This window comes from Vombatus ursinus, unplaced genomic scaffold (genome assembly GCF_900497805.2).
Source record: "Vombatus ursinus unplaced genomic scaffold, bare-nosed wombat genome assembly UNPS02001419.1, whole genome shotgun sequence".
NCBI classification, from domain to species: Eukaryota; Metazoa; Chordata; class Mammalia; order Diprotodontia; family Vombatidae; genus Vombatus; species Vombatus ursinus.
In genome coordinates, this window is record NW_020941197.1 from 5,059,290 (window position 1) to 5,081,819 (window position 22,530).

At 37.5% G+C, this 22,530-nt stretch overlaps 1 protein-coding gene across 5 annotated transcripts in view; it reads left to right on the forward strand.

Moving 5' to 3' along the window:
* The window catches only part of SH3KBP1 (SH3 domain containing kinase binding protein 1), a 434,394-nt gene that overhangs the window by 381,893 nt on the left and 29,971 nt on the right, over window positions 1-22,530 (forward strand). For all 5 annotated transcript variants that reach the window (XM_027866157.1, XM_027866165.1, XM_027866172.1 and 2 more), the window contains 2 exons: window positions 573-732; window positions 17,211-17,296. In XM_027866157.1, coding sequence (XP_027721958.1) covers window positions 573-732; window positions 17,211-17,296 — 246 coding nt within the window. The remainder of the gene's footprint in view (window positions 1-572; window positions 733-17,210; window positions 17,297-22,530) is intronic.

A 22,530-nucleotide genomic window follows, 5' to 3' on the forward strand; every position in this document is an offset into this window, starting at 1 on the left:
GTGTGTATAAACACACACACTCACCTCCCCATAAATGAAACATCCTCATATATTGTATAATCATGTAATGTGATTATAGAATGATATTATTATGAAATATATGCTTTTACCCATTGACCACTCTATGAAATTTGTTATCATGAGATTAATAATAGAGAAAATTTCCATCTGGTACAGGGGTTTTTAACCTGCAGTCCATGAACTATAAAAAAAAAATAGATATTTTTGATAATTATCTCAATATAATTGATTTCTTTTGTAATCTTATGTATTTTATTTTGTGATTTTGAGAATATTCTGAGAAGGGATCCATAAGCTTTACCAGATTGACCAGAGGGATCCATGACACAGAAAAGGTCAAGAACCCCTGCTCTCCTGTAAAGGTTAGGCTTGGGGAAGATGATAACAAGTAAATGATGTTTATCCAATTCCTTATCTTAGCTCCTTGAATGTGAGCAGTCATTTGTTTGCCTGGTTCTCATCTAAGGAGAAAAAAAATACTGTTAAGTGCTTAAGAAGTATACTTCCTAATAGAGATGTTTTCTTTGTGAATTTTTAAAAATGATTTAAAGAAAGACCAGAGAGAGAGCAAAAACTGGATTTACAGAAGCCTTCTGTTCCTGCCATCCCTCCAAAGAAACCTCGCCCACCCAAGACAAATTCTCTCAGCAGACCTGGTGCGTTGCCCCCGAGAAGACCAGAAAGACCAGTGGTGCCTGTGACACATACCAGGTATTCAGACTATTTCTCTCGATGTGTGTCTGGCAGATTGGTTATCATCCTTACTAGTGCAGAGCTTAGAGTGAACCATCTCTCTCTGTCACAGGGCCTCAGAGGGATTTGGCAGGGTCAAGGGAGGTGAGGAAGGGAATATATTTTCTCTCTCCCTTTCTCTCTCCCTCCCTCTGTCGCCTTTCCCCACCCCCATCCCCTTTCCACTTAAGATATCACTGGTGTTGGGAACTGCATATGAAGAAATTCCTTCTACCAATGAAAAGCTGCCACTCTTTTACACCTTACTGTCTTAGAGAGTTGTCTGGTATGCTGAAAGATTAAGTAGTTGGCCCCCAGGGTTTTACCACCAGTATGTGTCAAAGGTTAGATTCTGCCCACTTCTTCAGAGCTCTTAACACCAGCTCCAGTGTCTCTGGGTGTATCCGAGTGAGTTGAGTTTTTTGTTTTTTCTAGACCCACACATGACTTTATTGGTGTTAGGAACTCCCAATGAAAGACTCAGATTGTCTTCTGCTTATAGTTAGAGAGAGCTGCCTGTTTTCATTCAGGGATACTTATTTCGTTAGAGCGGGCATTGCTTCTACTAATACAAATCACAGCCCCTCTACTCCTCAGTAGATGATGTTCACAAATTGTTGTAGGAATGACCTAGTGACCCTACTTCTGGCAATGAACCTCTGCAGCTTTATCTGGGCCAGTCCTCAGATGACATACAGACACAATGTCAATCACTGGCTGATCAGTATGGTGCTATAAGTAGCAGTTCATTCCACAGGAAGAATGTCATAAAAAGACAATTTAAATGGTTCCAGTAGGATTTTGTCAGTTTATGTTAAAGATTAGGTATGTATTGAAATATTTTGAGGCAAAATTATCTTAGTTGGGGTAACTATACATGAGGTATATACATATATATATATATATATATATATATATATATATGCATGCAATAGAGAAGGAAGGAGGCAATATGGAATAGTGGAAAGAACTCAGGATTTAGAGGCAGAGGGATTGAGTCCCAATTCCAGTTCTGCTACTTATTGCCTCTATGACCTTGTTTAGGTCTCAGTTTGCACATCTGTAAAATGAGAGGGTTGGTCTAGATCAGGGCTTGGAGGGTCCTATAGCTGGAGGGCCAAATCCAGCCCACCTCTGAGAACTAAGAATGGCTTTTACATTTCTAAATACATTTTTTACCTTTTAAATACTTTTAAAATACATTTTAAAATTCTCTGTTTTAAATACTTTTAAAAATACGTTTAAAATTTTCATATTTTTGATATATTTAAAAAGTTAAATTTAAATTTATTTAAAATAAAATTTTTAAATTTAAAAATTTTTTAAAAAATAAAATGTATTTAAAAATGCAAAAAAAAATCCACTATATAGCTCACTGGCTATACAAAAGCAGGCCTTGGGCTAATTGGACCCTCAGGCCTTAGTTTGCCAGCCCCTGGTCTAGATAGATTTCACTAGGGTCCCTCCCAGCTTTAAATTTATAATCTTAAGATCCTCTATGTGTATACATGTACATAGAATTTCTAAGTAGTCAGTTGTCCATATTTCCCTCTTCAACTTACTTTCTTGTCAAGTTATGATATGTTCAAGTTAACACAAAGCAGAACAGACATTCCCTTCCTTTAAGTGGAAAAACAGCATGTAAAACTTTGCAAACCCATCCAAATAAATCAACATCATTGTCACAACATTTTAGTATTTTTGATGCTCCCAAGTAAAAAGTTTGGTCAGGAAAAATAGTTGAAGGCCATCCAAATATACACAAAATTCTAGAACACTGGATAGTTTGTTGGTATTAAAAGTGTTTTTAAGTAAACTTTGAACATATGGATGAGTGGATGAACATGGGTATACATACTCCCCTGACCTTGTATGAGAGTTTAGGTTCCAAATTTCTGACTTTAGCTGACAGTTGAAGGAAGCCGAAGAGGTGGAGATGAGGAGGAAGAGAGTTCCAGGCATAAAGTGCATATCAGAGTGCATGGAGTCAAATATGAAGAGTCTTGTTCAAGGAATGGCAAAGAAGTCAAGAGGCTTAATTAGCCATAATATGGAAAAGATAACTCAGCAATGATACACCATTGATTCAGATAGAGGGCCACTCCCTTGTCTCCTTACAGAAGTGTATCTGGTCAGCAGGATGTATCAGGTAGGATGACTAGCATGGATGTGAGATATCTGCCATGTCTGAAGGGCACTGACTCCTTATGGGCTAGCCTTTTATGTCCTTTTATGTTCTAGGTAACCAACAAACCACTTCAGTAGTTCAAGCCATAGCTTCCTGGATCATTCAAGTATCAAGGAAACCTTCCCTGCCTTTTAAAGAAAAAACTGGCCTAACATATATGGCAGATACCTTTCTGTCAAGGTTAAGGGATGGCGGGTAAAGAGCTAGCTTGCACCACAGCTACCGTTTTGATGTTAGCAGAAATTAAGGAAGACCTCTAGCTCATTAGGTGAGGATGTGGACAAGAGTTAGTGAGTCAATAAATGGGTTGTGGTCTCCATACTTAGAGAGAACTTTCAAGATGATGAGATCACAAACCCATCTATTTGAGTATTTAGTTTTTCAACAATTTGAGAATTTGACAGAAAACTGAGTTAATAAAAACAACTGAGTCATTCATAATACAAACACTATTCGGTTCTTTGGCAGGAAGACTTTCTATATAAGTAAGTAGGTCAAAGATGGTATCTTTTGAATGCTTGGCAAAGCAAAATAATTTGGAAAAAAAAGAATTTTTCGTAAATCCAGCTAGTTTATAAGATATGTAGAAGAGGAGGTCACCTAGCCCTTGATGAGTGGTGAAAGTAGTGAAACCTGCCAACTTTGACTAGACATACTGAACAAAGAGTGTATAGACCAATTTAATTTCATCATTTAGAAAACAGGAGTGGTGAAGTTTGGATTCAGTCAAAGGGCAGCACTTGAAGATCCAGAGGGCCACTTGTGGCCTTAAGGCTGCAGGTTCTCCACCTCTGATAGATTGTTCAAGCAGCAATACTTAACACCTAATCTCCCAACACCTAATGTGACCTAATTTTCCAAACTATTGATTTGCTTTCTGAACACTCTGAAAACTCTGAATTCCTTTGTTTATCTGTTACCTGTTTATTTTCTCCTCTTGTAAGTTTTCCTACAACTTAAGTTTTCACACTTTTTATTCATGGCAGAATTGAGGTTTTTTTTTTTTTTAAAGCCTCCCCTATACCCAGTTGTATATTAGAACCATGTTTCATGAAGAATGATATTTTTAAAGTCTGCGCAAAAAATCAGCATGAACAGAAATGGTACAGCAGTTAGGATGGATGTTTTCTAAAATGTATATACTCCCTCCGCCTCCCTTCCCACCCCCAACAGCTGGGGAACTGATGAGTGAGATTGAGAACTTTGTGGAGCTCAACTTTCTTATTGGCATTTCTAAGTGACCTTGACAGGTTAGGTCCCAGAAAGTCTCACCCAGCTCCTATAAATGACCCTTGGAAAGTTGCCTGCCTGTAATTGGCAGAAATGAATAGGGCTGAGGAACAATTAGGGAAAGCTAGAAGCTTCAGCTAAGTACTACCTTTTATAGCATGTTTTATTTAGCGAAAAATGATACTTCCTCTAGTTTTTCTTGAGTGTTACTAGGTTATTCTGGCCTTTCAAATTGCTGGCTGCTTGCACTTACTGGAAATAGTTTAAAGAATGCCTGGTTTTCATGTGTGGGGGAACATTTTGTTTTGTATCTTTATTGTTATCTTCCCTGATTTGATTCAAGTTTACCTTTCCAGGCTTACCTCCATTCATTCATTCATTCATTCATTCCTTCTCATTCAATAACTTAACTTACTTCATTGGTTCAGTGGGTCCTTAATTTTCCTGAGGCAGGTACTCCCTGCAGTCATGAAGATTGCAACCTATCCACCCCTTTTCATCTGTAGTGACTCTTAGTCCATGTTTTCCCTTAAATCCTCCATAAAGAGTCCACTACCATACTCTAGGCCTTCCACTGAATCTTTTTATGTTATTTGAGTTCCAGAACTTATCCAAGTGTTATCCAAGTTTAGTTTTGGTTGATATTCCTTGTTAACTGTTTTATAAAGAATTAAAATTTTAGAACTGAAAAGAAAGTTCTTGGTTGTGACCCAGACCTTGGAGAAAACATATGCTTCGTGGTTTGGATCATGACACCATGTGAAGAAAAGCCCTGGCTGTCATGTATACACACCATAGATTCATGTCTGTTGAGTGGGAATTGAATCTGTTGAAGACTGAATCTGGGAACTGAATCTTGTGAAGGGACAGTGTCATGCACATACAACTACCAGGAATCCTCTCTACTTTTAACAAAGTTACTGCCATCTTCACCTTTGCCTTTCTGTCTTCTTTGTTAAAAAAAAAAAATACTAACAAAAAAAAGTAGACAACATTTCAGTGCCATAATGTCCCAATACATTAATTAGGAAGCAATGGACTGAATAAGTCACTAATTCTATTGTGAAAGCTTGAGTCCTTCAGAGATGGCTTTTTTAGAACAATGGAATGGTTTTCTTATGTTTAGTGTATAAATTGCTTAAACCGCTTTTGCCCAAGAGATCAAGGGCTGGATAAAAATCTTAATATTGGGGTTTTGACTGGAGGACACCCCTCATGTTATAAATATTTTCACTTGTTTCTCTATGTGGTGAATGCTCTGCATTGCAATGTGTTTTGAAAGAACCACACAGAGAAATAAATGTCTGATTTTCTTGTGATGCTTTTAGCTTAAGGCAAAGATTATAGAAATGTTAATATACTAATGTCAACTGAGTTATTGGAGAAGTGAGGATGTATCTCTTGAGACTAACTTACCTGCAAAGAAGTTAATTTTCTTTCTCTAGATGTGGAAAGATATCAGATTCTCTAAGCCATTTGGTATATAAATATGCAAAAGATAATCTTCAAGGTAATGAGAACTCAGTGGTGTAACTATAATACTGCCACCAAAGCACAATATCCAGAAAGGGCTTCTTTACCCATTGTAAATTGCAAAGTAAATAGACCTCAAGGGAGAACAGGTTCCCATGTATATTCCATAAATGATCAGGTAAATACCCAACTTTGGCTAACCTTAATGTTCTCTGAGGCCCTCAAGAACACTCTGAATTTGAGTGTACTGAAACTACACTGAACTCGGAGTCAAAAGATATAGGTTCAAGTACTATTTACTGCCCTAAGACCTTGAGCAAATCAAATCCTTCATCCCTTTAGGGACCTCAGTTTTTCCACCCATAAAACTTTGCAGTTGGAACAGGCAGTCTCAAAAGTCTTCTCCAGCTGAGATATTCTCCATTTTTAATATTCAGCTGTCCCTTACTTTTCCAACATCAGAAAGAAAAAAGACAGTCCTTTATGGGGAGAATTTTTAAAATGGAGTTAAGGAATAGAAGTGAGAAGGCTCACTGTCCCTCCCTTTTTTTAAGCTTTCGAGAGCTCACTTCCCAGTCTCTGAAATTTCATGTTGTACACTGGTCTCGTTTGGTTTCTTTTAGTCTGTAAGTTAGCTTAAGGAAAAAGGTGGAATCTATCTTCATTGAGTATGCAGTTTCTGGTGAAGTCTTGTCTACTTTTTTTTTTAATTCCTCGCCTAGAGATAGGATGAATCATGATATAAAAAATCCATGTTAAGAATGATCCACATCCCCTGACAAACTTACTCAAACAGTATCATTGAGTAGAAAAATTATTGGATTTAAAGTCAAGTTTGAATTGCAGTATCATGCCTACTTATTGCCCATGTAACTTTGGGTAAGTGGCTTAACTGTCTCTGGGCCTCAGTTTCTCATCTGTAAAAAAAGGGGGATTGGACTAGATAATCTCCTAATTCCCTTCCACCTCTAACTCTGTGATCCTGTAAGTGCAGCTGACAGCCAGAATCAGAAAATGGGACTTTAGGATATGTACATAGATGTATGCCCAGGCAGATTTGTCTTTCAAGTTGGCACCTGATGGACTTTTTCAAAAGGGGCACAGTGCTGGAGCTCTCATGAGCCAATTGTTAAATTTTCTGTGGGATCATTTATACCTGGGAAATTGGCAAATGCTACAAATCAGGGCTTGATTTATTGTTTTATTGATTGTCTAGACTTAAAGTGATGGAGGAAATGTTAATAAGGCAAATTAGACTTAAAAGCATGTAGGATTTTTCAGGTGGCTGTTAAACATTTATTGGTACATTCATGGGCACCTACCAGAATTAGAACATTCCCTCTCTCTACCTCCCCCTTTAAACTTGCCAGGTAGCTGGAGAATTCAACCCAATAATTTTATGCTGAGTGAATATGAATTGCAAGGTAAGCAAATCTCACCATCCCTGGACTTAACCTGCTGGCTCAGGACCCAAATTAGACGTTGGAATTTCCAACAAGGTTATAGGCCTGGTTCTGGTGGGCCCAGCATATTTTCTGATAGTTTTGCAGATCTGGCCTAGGAAGGGGAAATTTGGTTGCAAATTGACTGGGGATTGTCCCATTATCTTTTGACTTCACTCTTTGGGAAATCTTCTCCACTAACCTATAAATAGCCAAACTTGTTTGTGCATGTCTAAGCAAGGACATAGTGAAAGAGAACAGCTGCCTGAGAAAAATCACCCTAGTTCCTGTTTCCTGTGCCTATGGCTCATGCTGTCTTAATATTTAACCAGGAGATTTCTTGGAATCAAAGAGTACCTGTGATTTTCTTAGGATAATTTTGGCTGTCAGGTAGGTGGATGTGCTGGAACTCTGCTAAAGCTAGCAGTACCCTACTTCTGGAGTTCTATATTTTTTTTAGACAGAGGATATTTGGGGAAAAGTAGATCCTTGCTCTCTGGTTATTCATTTAAGAGAAGAGATAGCATGAGTGGTACCTGAGAATTTGGTATTAGAAGTCCTGGATTCTAGTCCTGCCTTCCCTACTTAACTAAATATATAACCTTTGGGAAATCACTTAGCCTTTCTAGCCCTCAGTTTTTTTATTTGTAAAATGATATTTGCACTACCAACTCATCTGTTGGTTATGAGGGAAGCCCTCTACAAATTTTAAAATGCTATACAAATGTGAGTTGTGATACTCTCTTGTCATAATGGTAATAGAGCTGCTGATGGAGACTTATATGCCACCATCATAGAGAAGAGGCCACCACTTACATCTCTTTGTTTTCCTTAAACAAACGTTCACATTCATGGTCCTCTTCAAGAACGAAGGACAAAATCACAATATGGAAATGGTTTGACATGATTGTACATATATGGCCTTTATCAGATTGCTTGCTATCTTGGGGAGGGGAGGGAAGCAGGGAGGAAGAAAAATTTGGAACTCAAAATTTTACAAAAATGAATGTTGAAAACTATCTTTATATGTAATTAGAAAAAAATAAAGTACTATCAAATTAAAAGAAATCAAAAGAAAAGAAACGTCTTTCTCCAAAATAGATGAAGAGGGAAGGATGTATCATGCCAGTATGTCTGAATAGCCAGCTGTGGACAGAAGCCTCTTTCTTTTAGCTATAAGAACTGGGAGATTCAGGCTACAGTAACAGCCTGGCATTTAAAAGGAGGGAAGTGCTAAAAGGACAGGGTCATCATCTGATAGAATGTGAGTTCCTTAAAGTCAAGAGGTTTTCATCTTTTGTTTTTGTGCTCCCACGGACTTGCACACAGTAGGCCATGTGGAGGAGTAGACAGGTAGATCTCCAGATTGGAGCCAGAAAGATCTAGGTTTGAATCCAACCTCTGACATTTTTTAGCTTAGTGAAGTCATTCAATCTCTTTGGGCTTCAGTACCCTCATCTTTAAAATGGGAGTGATACTTCCCATGGAACCCACTTCACAGGGTTTTGTGAAGTTTTCATTCATACAAATGAGATGCGTATGTAAAGTGTTTGGCAAACATTAAGGTGCTACCTTATTATCATTGTGCTACTCTCTTCTTTTTGATGGACTTTGAATAGAAATGGTCTTCTTGATGTTAGGCCTCTCTTCAAAGGGATAGCATGATAGTAGATGCTGGATAGGTCACTCTTTTTCTCTAGGATTAGTTTCTTCATCTTTGAAATGATGGTGTAAGATGGGGTTATCTCCAAGGTCAGTGGTGCCACACTCAAATAGAAACTGATCCCGGAGGACCCATATATTGACTTAGAAAACCACAAAATAATATTTTCTATGTTATACTGCATTTTTATTTATTTTGTTAAGCATTTGCCAATTACATTTTAATCTGGTTTTGACTCACTCGGGAGTTTTGCAGGCCTCTCTCATTTGACTTCTCTTCTAAGGTCCCTTCAACTTCAGATCCGGTGATCTAGGGTTTTTTTTGTTTGTTTGTTTGTTTGGGGTTTTTTTTTAATGTTTATATAATTGAATTTCATGGAAGCATTACAATGGAAAGCCTACTCTGATTTTTGTAAGAGTTATTAAGTTCATATTATAGGGTCCTTTATCCAGCATCCCCATCACCTAGCTAGCCATGTTCATGAAAGCTAGATCACTCATCTCTAGAATTTCTTTGCTGTGGGCTGTCTCTTGAACCTCAGTAAAATTGGCTTGGGCTAACTTAGGCTAAACTGGACCATGCTGTTAAAGCATATGTTATCAAAGTCTCTATATACCATACATCTTCCTCATCAGCTTCTGTGTATGCTCCTTGGACCTCCTATCACTTATCAATTCTGACTATGAGAAGAATGTTATCTCTCAGCTACCCAAATCATCAAAATGTTTTTAGAATGTACTTCCTGCTTCTACAGATTAAAATTCCATAAAATTATACGATGTTTTAAATTTTATTTTCGGTTAGCAAACATTTGTCTTTCTCCTACTCTCCCCCTCCCCATTGCAAAAAAAAAAATCACCTTGTAACAAAGATGCATAATAAAACCAAAATTCCAGCATTGGCCATGTCTAGAAATGTATATTTCTTATTCATCTCTTTGAATATGTCACCTCTCTGATAGGAGATAAGTAACATGCTTTATCACACTACCCTTGTCCTGTGGAATCATGATCAGTCATTGCATTGATCATGGTTCTTGAGTCTTTCAAGGTATTTTTCTTTGAAAGGTTGTAGCAAACAACATTTTTCAAGAATAATAGTTATAATAATCATGGAGCTTCCCTGACTGAAAAGCTTCAACAGAAATATCATTTATCCACCCTTCAATTTTTTTTGGTTTTTATCCCTCTTAAGCACTTATAAATCATATGGTGTTACTGCTGGAAAGGACCTTTTTGTTGTTGTTCAGTTGTGTCTGACTCTTTATAACTCCATTTGGGGTGGTTTGCCATTTCCTTCTCCAGCTCATTTTACAAATGAGGAAACTGGGGCAAACAGGGTTAAGTGATTTGCCCAAGGCACACAGCTAGTAAGGATCTGAGGTGAGATTTGAATTCAGAAAGATGATTCTTCTTGACTCCAGGCCTAGTGCTCTGTCCACTACACTACTTAGTTGCCCACAGGAAGGACTTAGAGAGCAACTATTGCAAGCTTCTCATTTTACAGAGGAAGAACCCAAGGTGCAAAAAGAGTCAGTGACTTATAGGTCACCCTGGTAAATAAGTAAGACAGTCAGGCTTAAGGCTCTGACTCAAGTCTTCTGAATCCAAATTTGATCCTCTTTCTGGTTTACCACACCCTGCCTCTAAATTGCTCACAAGAAAGGGCCTAAATTACATTTTCCCCCTTCAAATACAGTAATATCATTTAATAAACAAATGCTATTTGTTCGGGCGGCCTCTGAGTCTGCGGCTACTATTTAAAGACTACATCTTAATTGATAATGTCAGTAGCTCCAAACATGTGCTTTGGGAAAAAAAAAATCTAGAAGTTCTATTTAAAAGAATACATTAGCATTGTTGTAAGATCCTATAAATACATTAAGGGGAATTTGCAAATAAATTTAAAAAGTCACTTCCACACCTACGGTCTGATCATTGTCAAAACACCAGCTGCAGTCCCCCTACTTAGAAGGATCAGAACCTTTTTTAAAAACACATACAGTGTTTTTCAAAATAGGATTGCTTTTGGCTCCCTTGTAGGAGATCCTTTCAACCTAGAGTTTCTGACTGGCTCTTCCTTTAATGGATCATAAGTCAGCAGGGTTAGAAAAATGTGAAGGGGAGAACACATTTTCTGACTTGCCAACAGCTTAGGTCCTTGTGAGAAGGAATTGTATTGGGTAATAAAATTTGTTTCCAATTCTTAAGACTTTTAGCTTAGCTTCAAAGTCAAAACTGCTTCCAAAAATCAGGACAGGCAAATTCCCTTGAGGCTAAGCTGTCATGCAGGGTTCTTTCCCTCCATTTCTAAAGACATGGAAAGGACAGGCTGCTGTGAACTTGCCATGTAAAACCCTGGTGAAGCTCTGAGTCCAACTCTGACTTCCATGGAGAGGAACATTAGAGGATGAAGGCTAGGGTCGGGATAAAATACCGTACTTGTGCATAGACCGTTTCAGGAGGGGGTTAGTACTAGCTCGACTCATAACTCCAAATACATTAGCCCCCCCCCCCAGAGCTTGGACTAAGGGAAAGTGTGAAGGTGACCACCTAACATTCAACAAGGGACACTTTTTAATATATTTAGTGTGAATGTATATTTTAATGCTAGAAAATGACATTCCTCATGGCATATAAATATTTTAGAATTGTAGAATTAGAGCTGACAGGACAGTATAATTGATAGAATTAGAACTTGGAATCAGATCAAGGCTCACGTCATGCCTCAGATACTTGCCATATGACATCAAGCAAATCATTCAACTTTTCAAAGCCTCAGTTCCTTCACTTATCATCCTATTTGCATTAATTATCTCACAGGACTGTTGTGAAGACAATGCTTTGTAGGCCTTAAAGATTCTATAAATGTGAGTTGCTTTTATTATCATCTTATCCAACCTGTATTTTGACAGATGAGGTCATCAGAGACTCAGAGGAGTGAGGTGGCTTGCTCAGGGTCACACAGCTTCTAAATGGTAGACCTGGCTCTCAAACTCATATTGTCAAGTGTTCCTTCCACTAATTCAAGTCACATTTGTTTCACTTGTAAAGTGTTTAAATCCAGGATACAGGGACCAGGGCAGCCATGTTTCAGGGATTGTATTTAGACAGATACTTGATCTGGGATTTGGAATGCCCCATTCCACATCTTGGAGAAAGACTTTGAGTTCTACCTTTTGGGTGGGACAGGATTCCTGAATGTTCCCTCTTCCGCTCTCCTATCTCCAAGAGAAATATTAGACTAGAATATTTGTACTATGGGGATATGATGTGCATCTTCCTACCTGCACACAGAGATGTCCTTCAAAGAACCACCTAGCCTGCCAGGAGCAGGGTGTTACACTGTGGAGGAGAAAAGAGGGCAATAACATGGGGAGAGGACACCATTTTCACATGGAAGACAGTTTTTTGGCCTTGCCTAGGGTGTGTACAAATGCCATGTTCCAGCTCTGTTCCCATCTTTTTCTATTCTTCACATTTTTTTATGCAAGTGGAATATAGTTAAAATGGACCTCAAGGGAAACCTTGAAGGTGAAAAGAAATCACAGGAGGTTGGTTCTGGGGGTCGAGGATTGATTCCAGAAAGCCATCTTCCAATCTGCCTTGCTGTGATTGCAGGTTAGACAGTATGTTTGTGTTGGAATCTTAGGCTGCCTGTGTATGTAAGACCCAAGTTTTTTTTTCTTTTAAATATATATTAAAAAATATATAAAAATATATATAAATTTAATATATATAACTATATTTAAATACATAAATATGTAAATTTCTTTTAATATATGAATATATATAAATTTAAATATATAAAAATAAACAAATATATAAATACAAAAACTTATAAAAATAAATAAATATATAAATAAAACATACAAATTTAAATATTAATTTAAATATATATGAATATATATAAATTTAAATATATATATATAAAATATATAGACAAATATATAAAAATATTTATAAATATATATGAATATATCAAATATATATAAATTTAGATATATATATAAAATTCTTGATTCATTCTAACATGGGGCCACTAAAAGCTCAGATTTGGGGGAGGTTGCCCACTGTTCACTGTACGCCAGGATAGGTCTGTCTAGGCAGAATATAAATTCTGGTTATGGATAAGCTTTTGGTATTTAATGGGTGCAAAGAAAGGTAGGACTTCCTGGATACAAATGTAATTTAAGCAAATTTTGTTACATCTTTTGTGAATGTATAGTACCCAGTTATTTAGGCTTAGTCAGTACTAAACTAATAAAAGTGAAAAACAACTGCTTTACCACTGGAGAAAAGGGATAATTTATTAAAAATTAATGCTTTTCTCTCTCATTAATGTTCCTTCTAAAATTTTCTTTTGGAGAACTAAACCCATTATACAAATTAGTTATGTGAAAAGGCCATAATATAAATCAGTGAACTGACACAATATAGTCAATGAATTATTTCGAGTCTTTTGGCTTGGAAATTAGTTGCTTAAAACAAAATGCTATTTTTTGAACTTGACAAATACCAATAAACTTGGACGTTTTCACACAGGGGGAAAATAGTGTATGACAACACAAAGTAAATTGCATATAGCTTGGTTTGGAGTTATGTTTTTGAAAATAGTAATTAAAAACTAAGTTCATCATGGCCATGTAGGTGGTGTGGTAAATTGAGTGCCAGGCCTGGAGTCAGGAAGACTCTTCCTGGATTCGAATTTGGCCTCAGACACTAGCTATGTGAATCTGGGCAAGTCACTTAACCCTGTTTGCCTCAGTTTCCTCAACTGTAAAATGAGCTAGAGAAGAAATGGTAAACCACGCCTGTATCTTTACCACGAAGACCCCAATTGGGGTCATAGAGTCAGACATGACTGAAAACAACTGGACAACAAAAAAGTTCATCACAGTTCCAAAAGTTGTCTTGCTTGTTTGTGTTTCCCTCTAAATCCCCTTCTGGGTGTTTTAAGGACTTCATTGAAGGCCCTTCTTCCTTCCTGCCTAACTCCTCCCCCTCCTCCATTCCTTTTTTAAGAAATATAAGGCCCAGAATAGCACTTACTATGGTAGATAGTAGTTGGATTTTTTCAATGACTCTTGTGTATGACTACATCCCAGCAATTAAAATGCAGAAAATATGAAATCATCCTCTTCATTTTATTCAAGAGAGAGAGAACTAGGAATTTAGTCTTTGGCCCAAATCTTAAGAAGAACCTTGAAATGAGTTTGTCTTACAGTCTAACGGCTGTCAGTCCCTAGTATCTGAACAAAAATGGGTACCCTTTTCCATTAATGGATCTCAGAAAAGGCAGCTTTAAAAAAAAAACAAAAACTTCCTTCCTTCTTTGCTTTCTTTCTTCTTTTTCTTCTCTTTTTTCTTTTCTTCCTTCCTCCCTTCCTTTCATTCTCCTTCCCCCTTTACCTACCATTCTCAGCTGTCATTAGAGTTACATATTGCTTAGGTAGTTGAAGACTAAACAATTTAGTGTTTGTAAGTTAAACTTAATGCCTTAAGTTGAATCAGAAGTAAGCTTGTTACCTGTAAGATCTCCCAAAATCAATCAAGTCAACACGCATTTATTAAGTGCCTCCTGTTGCCAGGATTTGTGCTAAGTGCTGGCGACACAGAGAAAGGCAAAAAAACAGCAGCTCATAGTCTGACGGGGGAGACAACAGCCTAACAACTATGTATAAACTATAGACAGGATAAATTGAAGAAGATCTCAGAGGGATGACACTAGCATTAAGGGGGATTGGGAAAGGTTTCCTGTAGAAAGTGGGATTTACAGCATCCCTGCCAGAGTACAAAGTTGCAATTATAATCAGAAAGACCTTGGTTCAAATCTTGCCTTTGATACTAGCTGTGTGACCACAGGCCAGACGCTTAACTTTTCTGAGATTCAGGATCCTCATTTGTAACATGGCAGTAATAATGCCTTTATTACCTCCCTCCCAGGATTGTTGTGAGGCTCAGGTGGCATAGTGTATGGAAAGTGCTTTGAAAACTTTAGGTTATTATAATTTTTGTTGTTATTTAGTCATGTGTGACCCTCCGTGACCCCATTTGGGATTTTCTTGGCAGAGATATGGAATTGGTTTGCCATTTCCTTCTCCAGCTCATTTTTACAGATGAGGAAACTGAGGTTAACAGGGTTAAGTGACTCACTCAGGGTCACACAGCTAGTAAATGTCTAAGGCCAAATTTGAATTCTGGTCTTCTGACTCCAGGCCTGGCACTCTATCCACTGAGCCATCTAGCTGCCCAGTTATTATAATTATTCATGCTAAGAAGAGCTGGGATTCTGACATGGTATAGCTTTGGCATGCTTTGAACACGTTGTGCCTGTTAATTATCTTTGTGCCTTCAGAATTCAGTTCCTCTTTCCCCATGTCCCAAGCTAAAATCCCACCTTTTACAGGAACCTTTTCCCAATCCCCTTAACTCTAGCTCCTTCCTTAGGTTGATTGCTTCTGATTATATTTGCATCTTATCTCTCCCATTAGACTGAGCTCTCTGAGAGCAGGAACTCTATTTTACCTTCCCTTTTATCACCAGCACTTAGCCTAGTGCCTGGCATTTAATAAAGGTTTATTGACTAACTGACTTTCAGTGGAGCCAAATGTAGGACAAAGAATGATGTTCATAGTGAGGACCAGCAATTTCAAGCCCCTTCTTGAACCTTCCTCAGGGCAGCTCTCTTGGGACTGCCAATTCTGTGGGTTCACTATGCTGTTCAGCCGATTCAGACATTTATATTAGTCCTGATTTTCCCCTCCACATTCACATCCCTCTCCTCACCAAACCTCCAATATTCATAGCCCCTATAGGTTGGTAAGTACAATCCTTGAGCTGCTTTGAATGAGGAATAGAAATGTGAAAATTTGTTAGAGAATGGAACATCACAGCAGGGAATCCCTCCCCACCACCACCCCCAAGGACTTTTTTCCTTCCCTAAACATTTTGGAGGGGAAAAAATGGAGGGGAGAAAGATTCCCCAATTTGTGTAGGTATCGGGGTTTTTTGGCCAAAACTCCACATTTCTAAACCAAGTTTAGATATATTTGTATATTCTTGAACAAAGAAGATGTCTTTGAATTTGTAAGGGACATTTGTAAAATAAGTATTGCGTGTTTTTCTTTCTTTTGAAAAGGTTTTTTTTGATGCATTTTGCTCTTTCCACCAACGGACCAAGGAAAGAGAGACATGACGGCAGCTGCCAGCTCTAAGATCATATGGTAGATTGTGAGAGGCCTATTTGGGATCCATGATGTATTATTTCATGCCCCCCCCTCAAATGTCTGGTAGGACAGGTTTATTAAGAAGTTGGGGGCACAGCTAGGTGGCGCAGTGGATGAGCACCGGCTCTGAAGTCAGGAGGACCTGAGTTCAAACGCAGCCTCAGACCAAACACCTGACACTTACTTTAGCTGTGTGACTCTGGGCAAGTCACTTAACCCCAATTGCCCCCCCCCCAAAAAAAGGTTGGAAGATGACTTTTTAGGAGTATAAGGGATTTATGATTTATAAAGAAACTGGACTAACTGATCTCTGAGCTGCCTCCCAATTGTATGATTCTCATTTTTTCTACAGGAGGCTCTTTTTACCCTTTGGTTTCCACAGAAAGCCTTTGGTCTCTTCCAAATGAGGGACCTTAAAGACTTGGGTGCCACATTTGACATTTGTGGAAATATGAGTGCAGTGCAGTTGGCTGTGTGTGCCCTTCTCTATACTGAAGTGTTACTTGTGGGGCAATGCCTGACGGAAGGTGACTTCTCCTCTAGATGATGGACTCACGAATTCTCATCTACTTTTCCCCCAAGAGTATCCTACCTTTCCCACTAGGTGCCAGATTAGCAGCCTGCCAGATCAGCATGACATGATATAGCTCTCAGCATGTCAAAAGATGTTCCAGACCCCAGGCTACCCAATCTTCCAGGGAGAGAACAGCACTTTTTTTTTTTTTTTAAACTCAGAGTTAGTGGCCAACTTTTGATGAGTAGGGCTGGCCAAGCTTGTTTTCTGGATGGAGTCCTTTCAGCTGCTGCTATTCAATCTCTCCAATTTTATAAAGAGAATTAAATTGTGGGGCTGTGTCCCATTACATTTCACCTGATTTTCATGGTTGAATGCCATTTATTTTAGCTTAGGATTTCATTCCTGATACAGTGCTGTAAACGCTTGTCCCCAAAATAGGCATCTTTTAGAACCATGTGTCACAGGGAGAAGGAGTACAGTACATTGACCAGGCTGCATCCAGATAAAACTAATCCTTGGAGCAGTGAGACTGGTTGGCAGCAACTTTCTTTAATGAGTAGTTGGGTGTACTCAGCGATTTTATTGAAGTATAAAGTTCCATCCCCTCCACATAGAACACACTCATTAATGTGTTCCACGAAAGAAAGGTGACAAAGGGCTAGAGACACCCATCAGAAGATTCTTAAATATCTGGACTTTTTTTTTTTTTAATATAGGAGTGACAATACAAAGATTGACTTGGTGATAAGTACGGTCTCCAGCACCTCAGAGAAGGACCTCTCAGACAGGAGCAATGACATTGGTAAGTAAGGACAATCTTATAGTTTTGCAAAGTTATAAATAACTTTGGAGCACTTGGCTCGCTGCAGTCTGCTATTCCAAGCAGTGACATGGGAGATAATATGCCAAGATTAGTGGTGTTTTTTGGTTTTATCCAATTTTGTGAAGAAGGGAAATGAGAGTGGTTTCCATATTTAAACAAAATATTATTATTTTTCTGACTTTAGAATTAATGTGGTTTTAGATCTAATGAAAGTTGGTGATAACCTTTTTTTTAAAAAGTGAAGACCAGCATGAATCTTCATATTTTGTGTTAGAGAGTGATGCAGAATATACAAGTTTGGTACAATCATAGGCAGATACCTACCGGTCTTCTGAAATGAATGAGTTACTTAGGGTCTCTTATAATTTTGGGATCAAGAAATCGTGTGATTGATATGGATGTAATTCATAGCTTATCTCTGTAAGTGAAAAGGTTTAAAACCTAGTGAACATTATGGGGAGAAGAGGGGAAAATAGTACTGCCACTAGCCATTTGAAAAGCAAAAGGGTCTGACTTGTATACTAGCTCACTTAGGAAACCTAGTTTCGGGGACCAGTTTTACATGGAAACTTTCCAGGGTCATCTGTCTTGTAGCAAAGTGAATTTTGTAAGAGGTAGAGGCATTCCTTGCTCTAAATGTTACCTCCTCACTTTTCCTCATTCATTTGTGCTTCCTGCTAGAGTCATACTTTTTTGTCAGTTAAGTAACAGGTTTTGGAACTAATCTTGAGGGATACCGAATGCAGAAGCATAGAATTGAGCTGGCAGAGGAAACATTAAGCAGAACTAAATCTTTTACCTTCATGTGTGGAAGAATGTTTGCTGTGAGATTTTAACTGGTTAATAGCATTGTGGTGAATGGCTGTGTTGGAAAGGAATTGTAAATGAAGAGCCTGATAGACTTTTGGTGAGAACATTATAGTTTTAATATATTTGTCATGCTGAAATAGAGAAACAACATAATTAGAGGACTCAGAGTAAGAAGGCTTGGGTTTATTTCCTGCCTCTGACACATGAGGACCCACGGGCAAGTCACATGAGCTTTTGGAGCCTCAATTTTTTCATCTAGAAAATAGGTTTAGTAAAAGCCTCATGATGGAAAATGCTAAATGTGTCTAGAGAAAGAACTGCCAGAATCTGAATGCAGATGGAAATATTATTATTTTCACTGTAAAAAATTTTTTTCATGGTTTTTGTTCCTTTTATTCTCTTTCTTCTTTCACAACATGACTAATGTAGAAATATGTTTTACATGATTGCACATATACATATGTGTGTGTGTGTGTGTGTGTGTGTATCAGATTGCTTGCCATGTTGGAGAGGGGGGAGGTAAGAGGGAGAAAAATTTGGAATTCAATCTTATAAAAAATGAATGTTGAAAATTGTCTTTATGTGTAATTGGAAAAAATAAAATACTGTAAAAGAAAAAAGAAAATAAAGTTAGTAATAATTATACAACTGATCTCACAGGTTTTTAGGTTATGAAAGGGCCTTATAAACCTTAAAGTCCTTTGACATTGTGAACTATTATTATTGGTGTTGATCATGTTAATCATCATTACCAATATTATTAATCATTAATAAAGTAAACTATGTTCTATAATGAATATTTGATATTATGATTAGTACATTGATAGTTAAGGATTGTGGATATCATTATTAATTCAAATAAATAAGAAAGCAGGTAGCAAGATATTGAAGTGTTGGTGCCTTGGGTTACTATCAGTATGGTGGTTAGTAAAAGTGGGAGATTTCGAATTGATGGACTAGCCTTCTTTCATCTTCAGTTTGTTCTTCCATGAGTTTTCTCTTTCTTCTGAAACACAAAATTTTGAAATGGGAACTCAGAAAAGAAGTCAGGGTAGGAGGTGTAAATTTAGGAGTCATTTGCATAGCACTAATACTCAAAACCTTGAGAATGGATGAAATCCTTGAGAGACAATGAATTAGTAGAAGAGGCTGAGGCCTTACCCACAGAGGGTACCCATGTAGGGGTAGGGACAGCTCCACTGATTTCCCATCAACTTAAGTAATTTCCTTTGTTACAAAAGAACACTTTTTGATTGAAGTCACCATCAGAACCCAGTGTGAACAGGGCCTGTACGTCTTGACATAATCAAAGTCATTGTGTGAGATCCATGACTGGGGTTTTGTCCTGAGCAATTTGAATAAATGAAAAAGCAGTTTCAGAAATAAAGGGTCTGGATTTCAGAGGTCAAAGCAAGCTTTGAAGAAGAAATGGAAGACTGATCTGTGGTGGAGAAGGGAGATATTTAGGGGAGTCATTGGTTTTACAGGCATCTCAGAGCAGAGGACTGTCTTAGACTGGGGAGTTCCAAGAAAAGGTTAGCTCTTTCCCCCACCTTCCTCTTCAAACACTTGTTTCCTTATCCGAACATTTCCAATAAACTAAATTTTGCCTCAATAGCAAAGAGACCAAGGATTAACTAGAGATAGATATAAATGTTAGGTTAGGCAATATGTCTAACCTCTGCCTAGGGTGTTAATAATGTCAAATACAGCAAAAAAATCCAGGAGAATGAGGATAACTCCAATGGTGATATTTTCACTATTGTTTTTCAATTTTGTGCTTGTTTGGCATTTGTTTGTTGCTTTGGATCCTGGGGGAAATAATTATTTTAGGGTTGAGTTCACTACGGTTTTATTTATGTTTCTCAAAAAAAAGTTTTTATGGATTTTTTTTGTTTTTTATGTTATCATAACTTTCCCCTGTATGTCTCCCCTCCCCCTCCCAGAGAGCCATCCCATATAACAAATAGTATTTTCAAAAGACAAAAAAGGAGGACACATCAGCACAATTGATCAACACATTGAAAAAGTTCAAACACATATACAGTGTGCCATACCTTTGGACCTCCCACCTCCACAAAGGGATAGATTTGGGCTATCTTCTCATATCTTTTCATGTTTTGCTACATGCTTTTTTATATTCTTGTGTGTGGCTGTTTATATTTATATTATTATTACGTTATTTACATTTACATTATTGTATTATTATACAATTATATTATTTACATTTATCTTATTGTAGTTATTATGTATATTCTTTTCTTGCCTCTTCCTACTTTACTTTGCATCAGTTTATGTAGATTTTTCCATGCTCTGTACTCACCATATTCATCATTTCTTACAGCATAGTAATATTCCATCACATTCATACACCACAATTTGTTTAACCATTCCCTAATCAATGGGCATCCACGTTGTTTCCGGTTTCTTTGCTCTCACAAAAAGTGCTGCTATAAATATTTTGTAGTGTAGTGGGAGGTTTTTTTTCTCATCAATGGCTTCCTTGGAATGGGGGGAATTGTTTATGAAAATATAACATTCTGAAAAGCAGTTCAGACATTTGAAACTGTTCAGATGTAGCAAATAGGCTATTAACAGGGATAAGATCTGCACCTGTGATTTAACTGATACAGGGAACCACCAGGTCAGAAAATGCTTCTCTACCAGTGCAGGTCAGCACCTTCTCTGTAACTTTTGTTTTTTTAGAGGGTTGTCTAGAATACAGATTAGTGTAAGTGACTTGCCCAGGGTGACGTAGTAGGTGTCAGAGGCAGGTCTTGAATTAAGATCTTCCTGCTTTGTAGACAGGCTCTCTCTCTAAAATACACCATGCTGCGTCTCTTTGACCCACTGTCTCTTAGAATAATGGTGTACCCTTAAAAAAGCCATTAATGCCATCCTGGCTGCTATATATAAAACTGCTTCTCTTAATAAAGCTATCATAAAAGAATTACCATATGAAATTGTAGAAAATTGATTTTTCAGACCAAGTATAGGCAGCCAAAAAAGGATTCCAGCTTCTAGCAAGAGGGAAGATCACTTAGTCTAAAACCAAGTTGACACTTTTCTGATTTTCGCTGACTTGAAACATTTATTGGCTCTTAGTGTGAAGTTAGTTGTATTTCACTTGACAAGATAGAAAGTGAGGAAGGTCTGGGGTGGGGCCAGGGAATTAATGGAAATGCTTATTAAATTACCCAGCTATCCATGGTAAAGGAAATGCCTGTGGTCAGATTGAATGGGAGTGGGTAGGGTTGAATAACATAACATTTACATTTATGATGCCTAAATTTCAGTAATTATTACTTAGAAGGATTTATTGTTCCTAACTCATCCTCTCAGAGCTCCTTATTCTCATCAAAATATGGCACCTTGGTTGATTTTAATAAATTAAATTCAAGAAAATCTATGACTCTTTCCTCATCGCTTCTTACTGCTTTTTTGGATTCTTTATGTTTAGTGATGCCTTTCTTTTCCTTTTTATTCACATCTCATCAAGCTCCCTCAACCTTCATCCTTTTATCATGGGTAACTCCTCTTCACTAGACGAGGGTAAGGATTTTTATTTTCCATCTCCTTTTGAGCCTTGTCAAAAGTAGTCTCCCTTTTCTTACCACACTTTAATTGTAGCTAACCTGTCTTGGTACCCACATGTGACTTGCTGTGAAAATAAATGGATTTGCACTGTGGAACAGCTTTCCTTTCTAACTCCACGTCTGCTTCTGCCCTCTCAGGAATGTGTCTGGCTTCGGGCCTGTTGACTCATTAGTGCCAAGGGATTTAATCACTTTGATCTGTTTTGTAGAAATAGCAATGAACCTAATTGAGTTAATCTTTATAACTGAATTTGAAGCCCCCCCAGATTAAAAAAAAATTCGCATTAATTTATCAATTCAGAGGGAAAGGGTTAGAAATACCAGTGGATCTCACTTTATAAGACTGTTGTATTTTTGAGAAAAGCTATATAGAAGTCAAATTTTTATAAACAGCTTCATATTTTAAATGCACTGAGAAAAATTGATCTTTAACCTGTGAAGGAGCTATTAGTGATACAGATTTTCTCATTTATGCATTCAGTAAATTTTAATTTTTGAACTCATGCCTTCTTAAATCAAGAAAGACCCGTCCCTTGCCTTTAGTGTGCTCTATCTGGTGCCAGTCCTTTGGTTCGATTTTAAGGTATAATCTTTTTTATATGTTCTTGTTAGGAGTTCTTGCCTCCACTATTTAATGTTGTCAGAATTGTTCTTCCATGGTTGTATAGCTTGAATATTGTATTACGCACCAGGTTCAGTATGTTAAAACCACATTAGGTACCAACTTCAGATTAAAATCTGATCAACGAAATGGAGTTCAGTATTCCCTATTTCCATGTTAGCAGCTGTCTCTTATAAGAACAAACC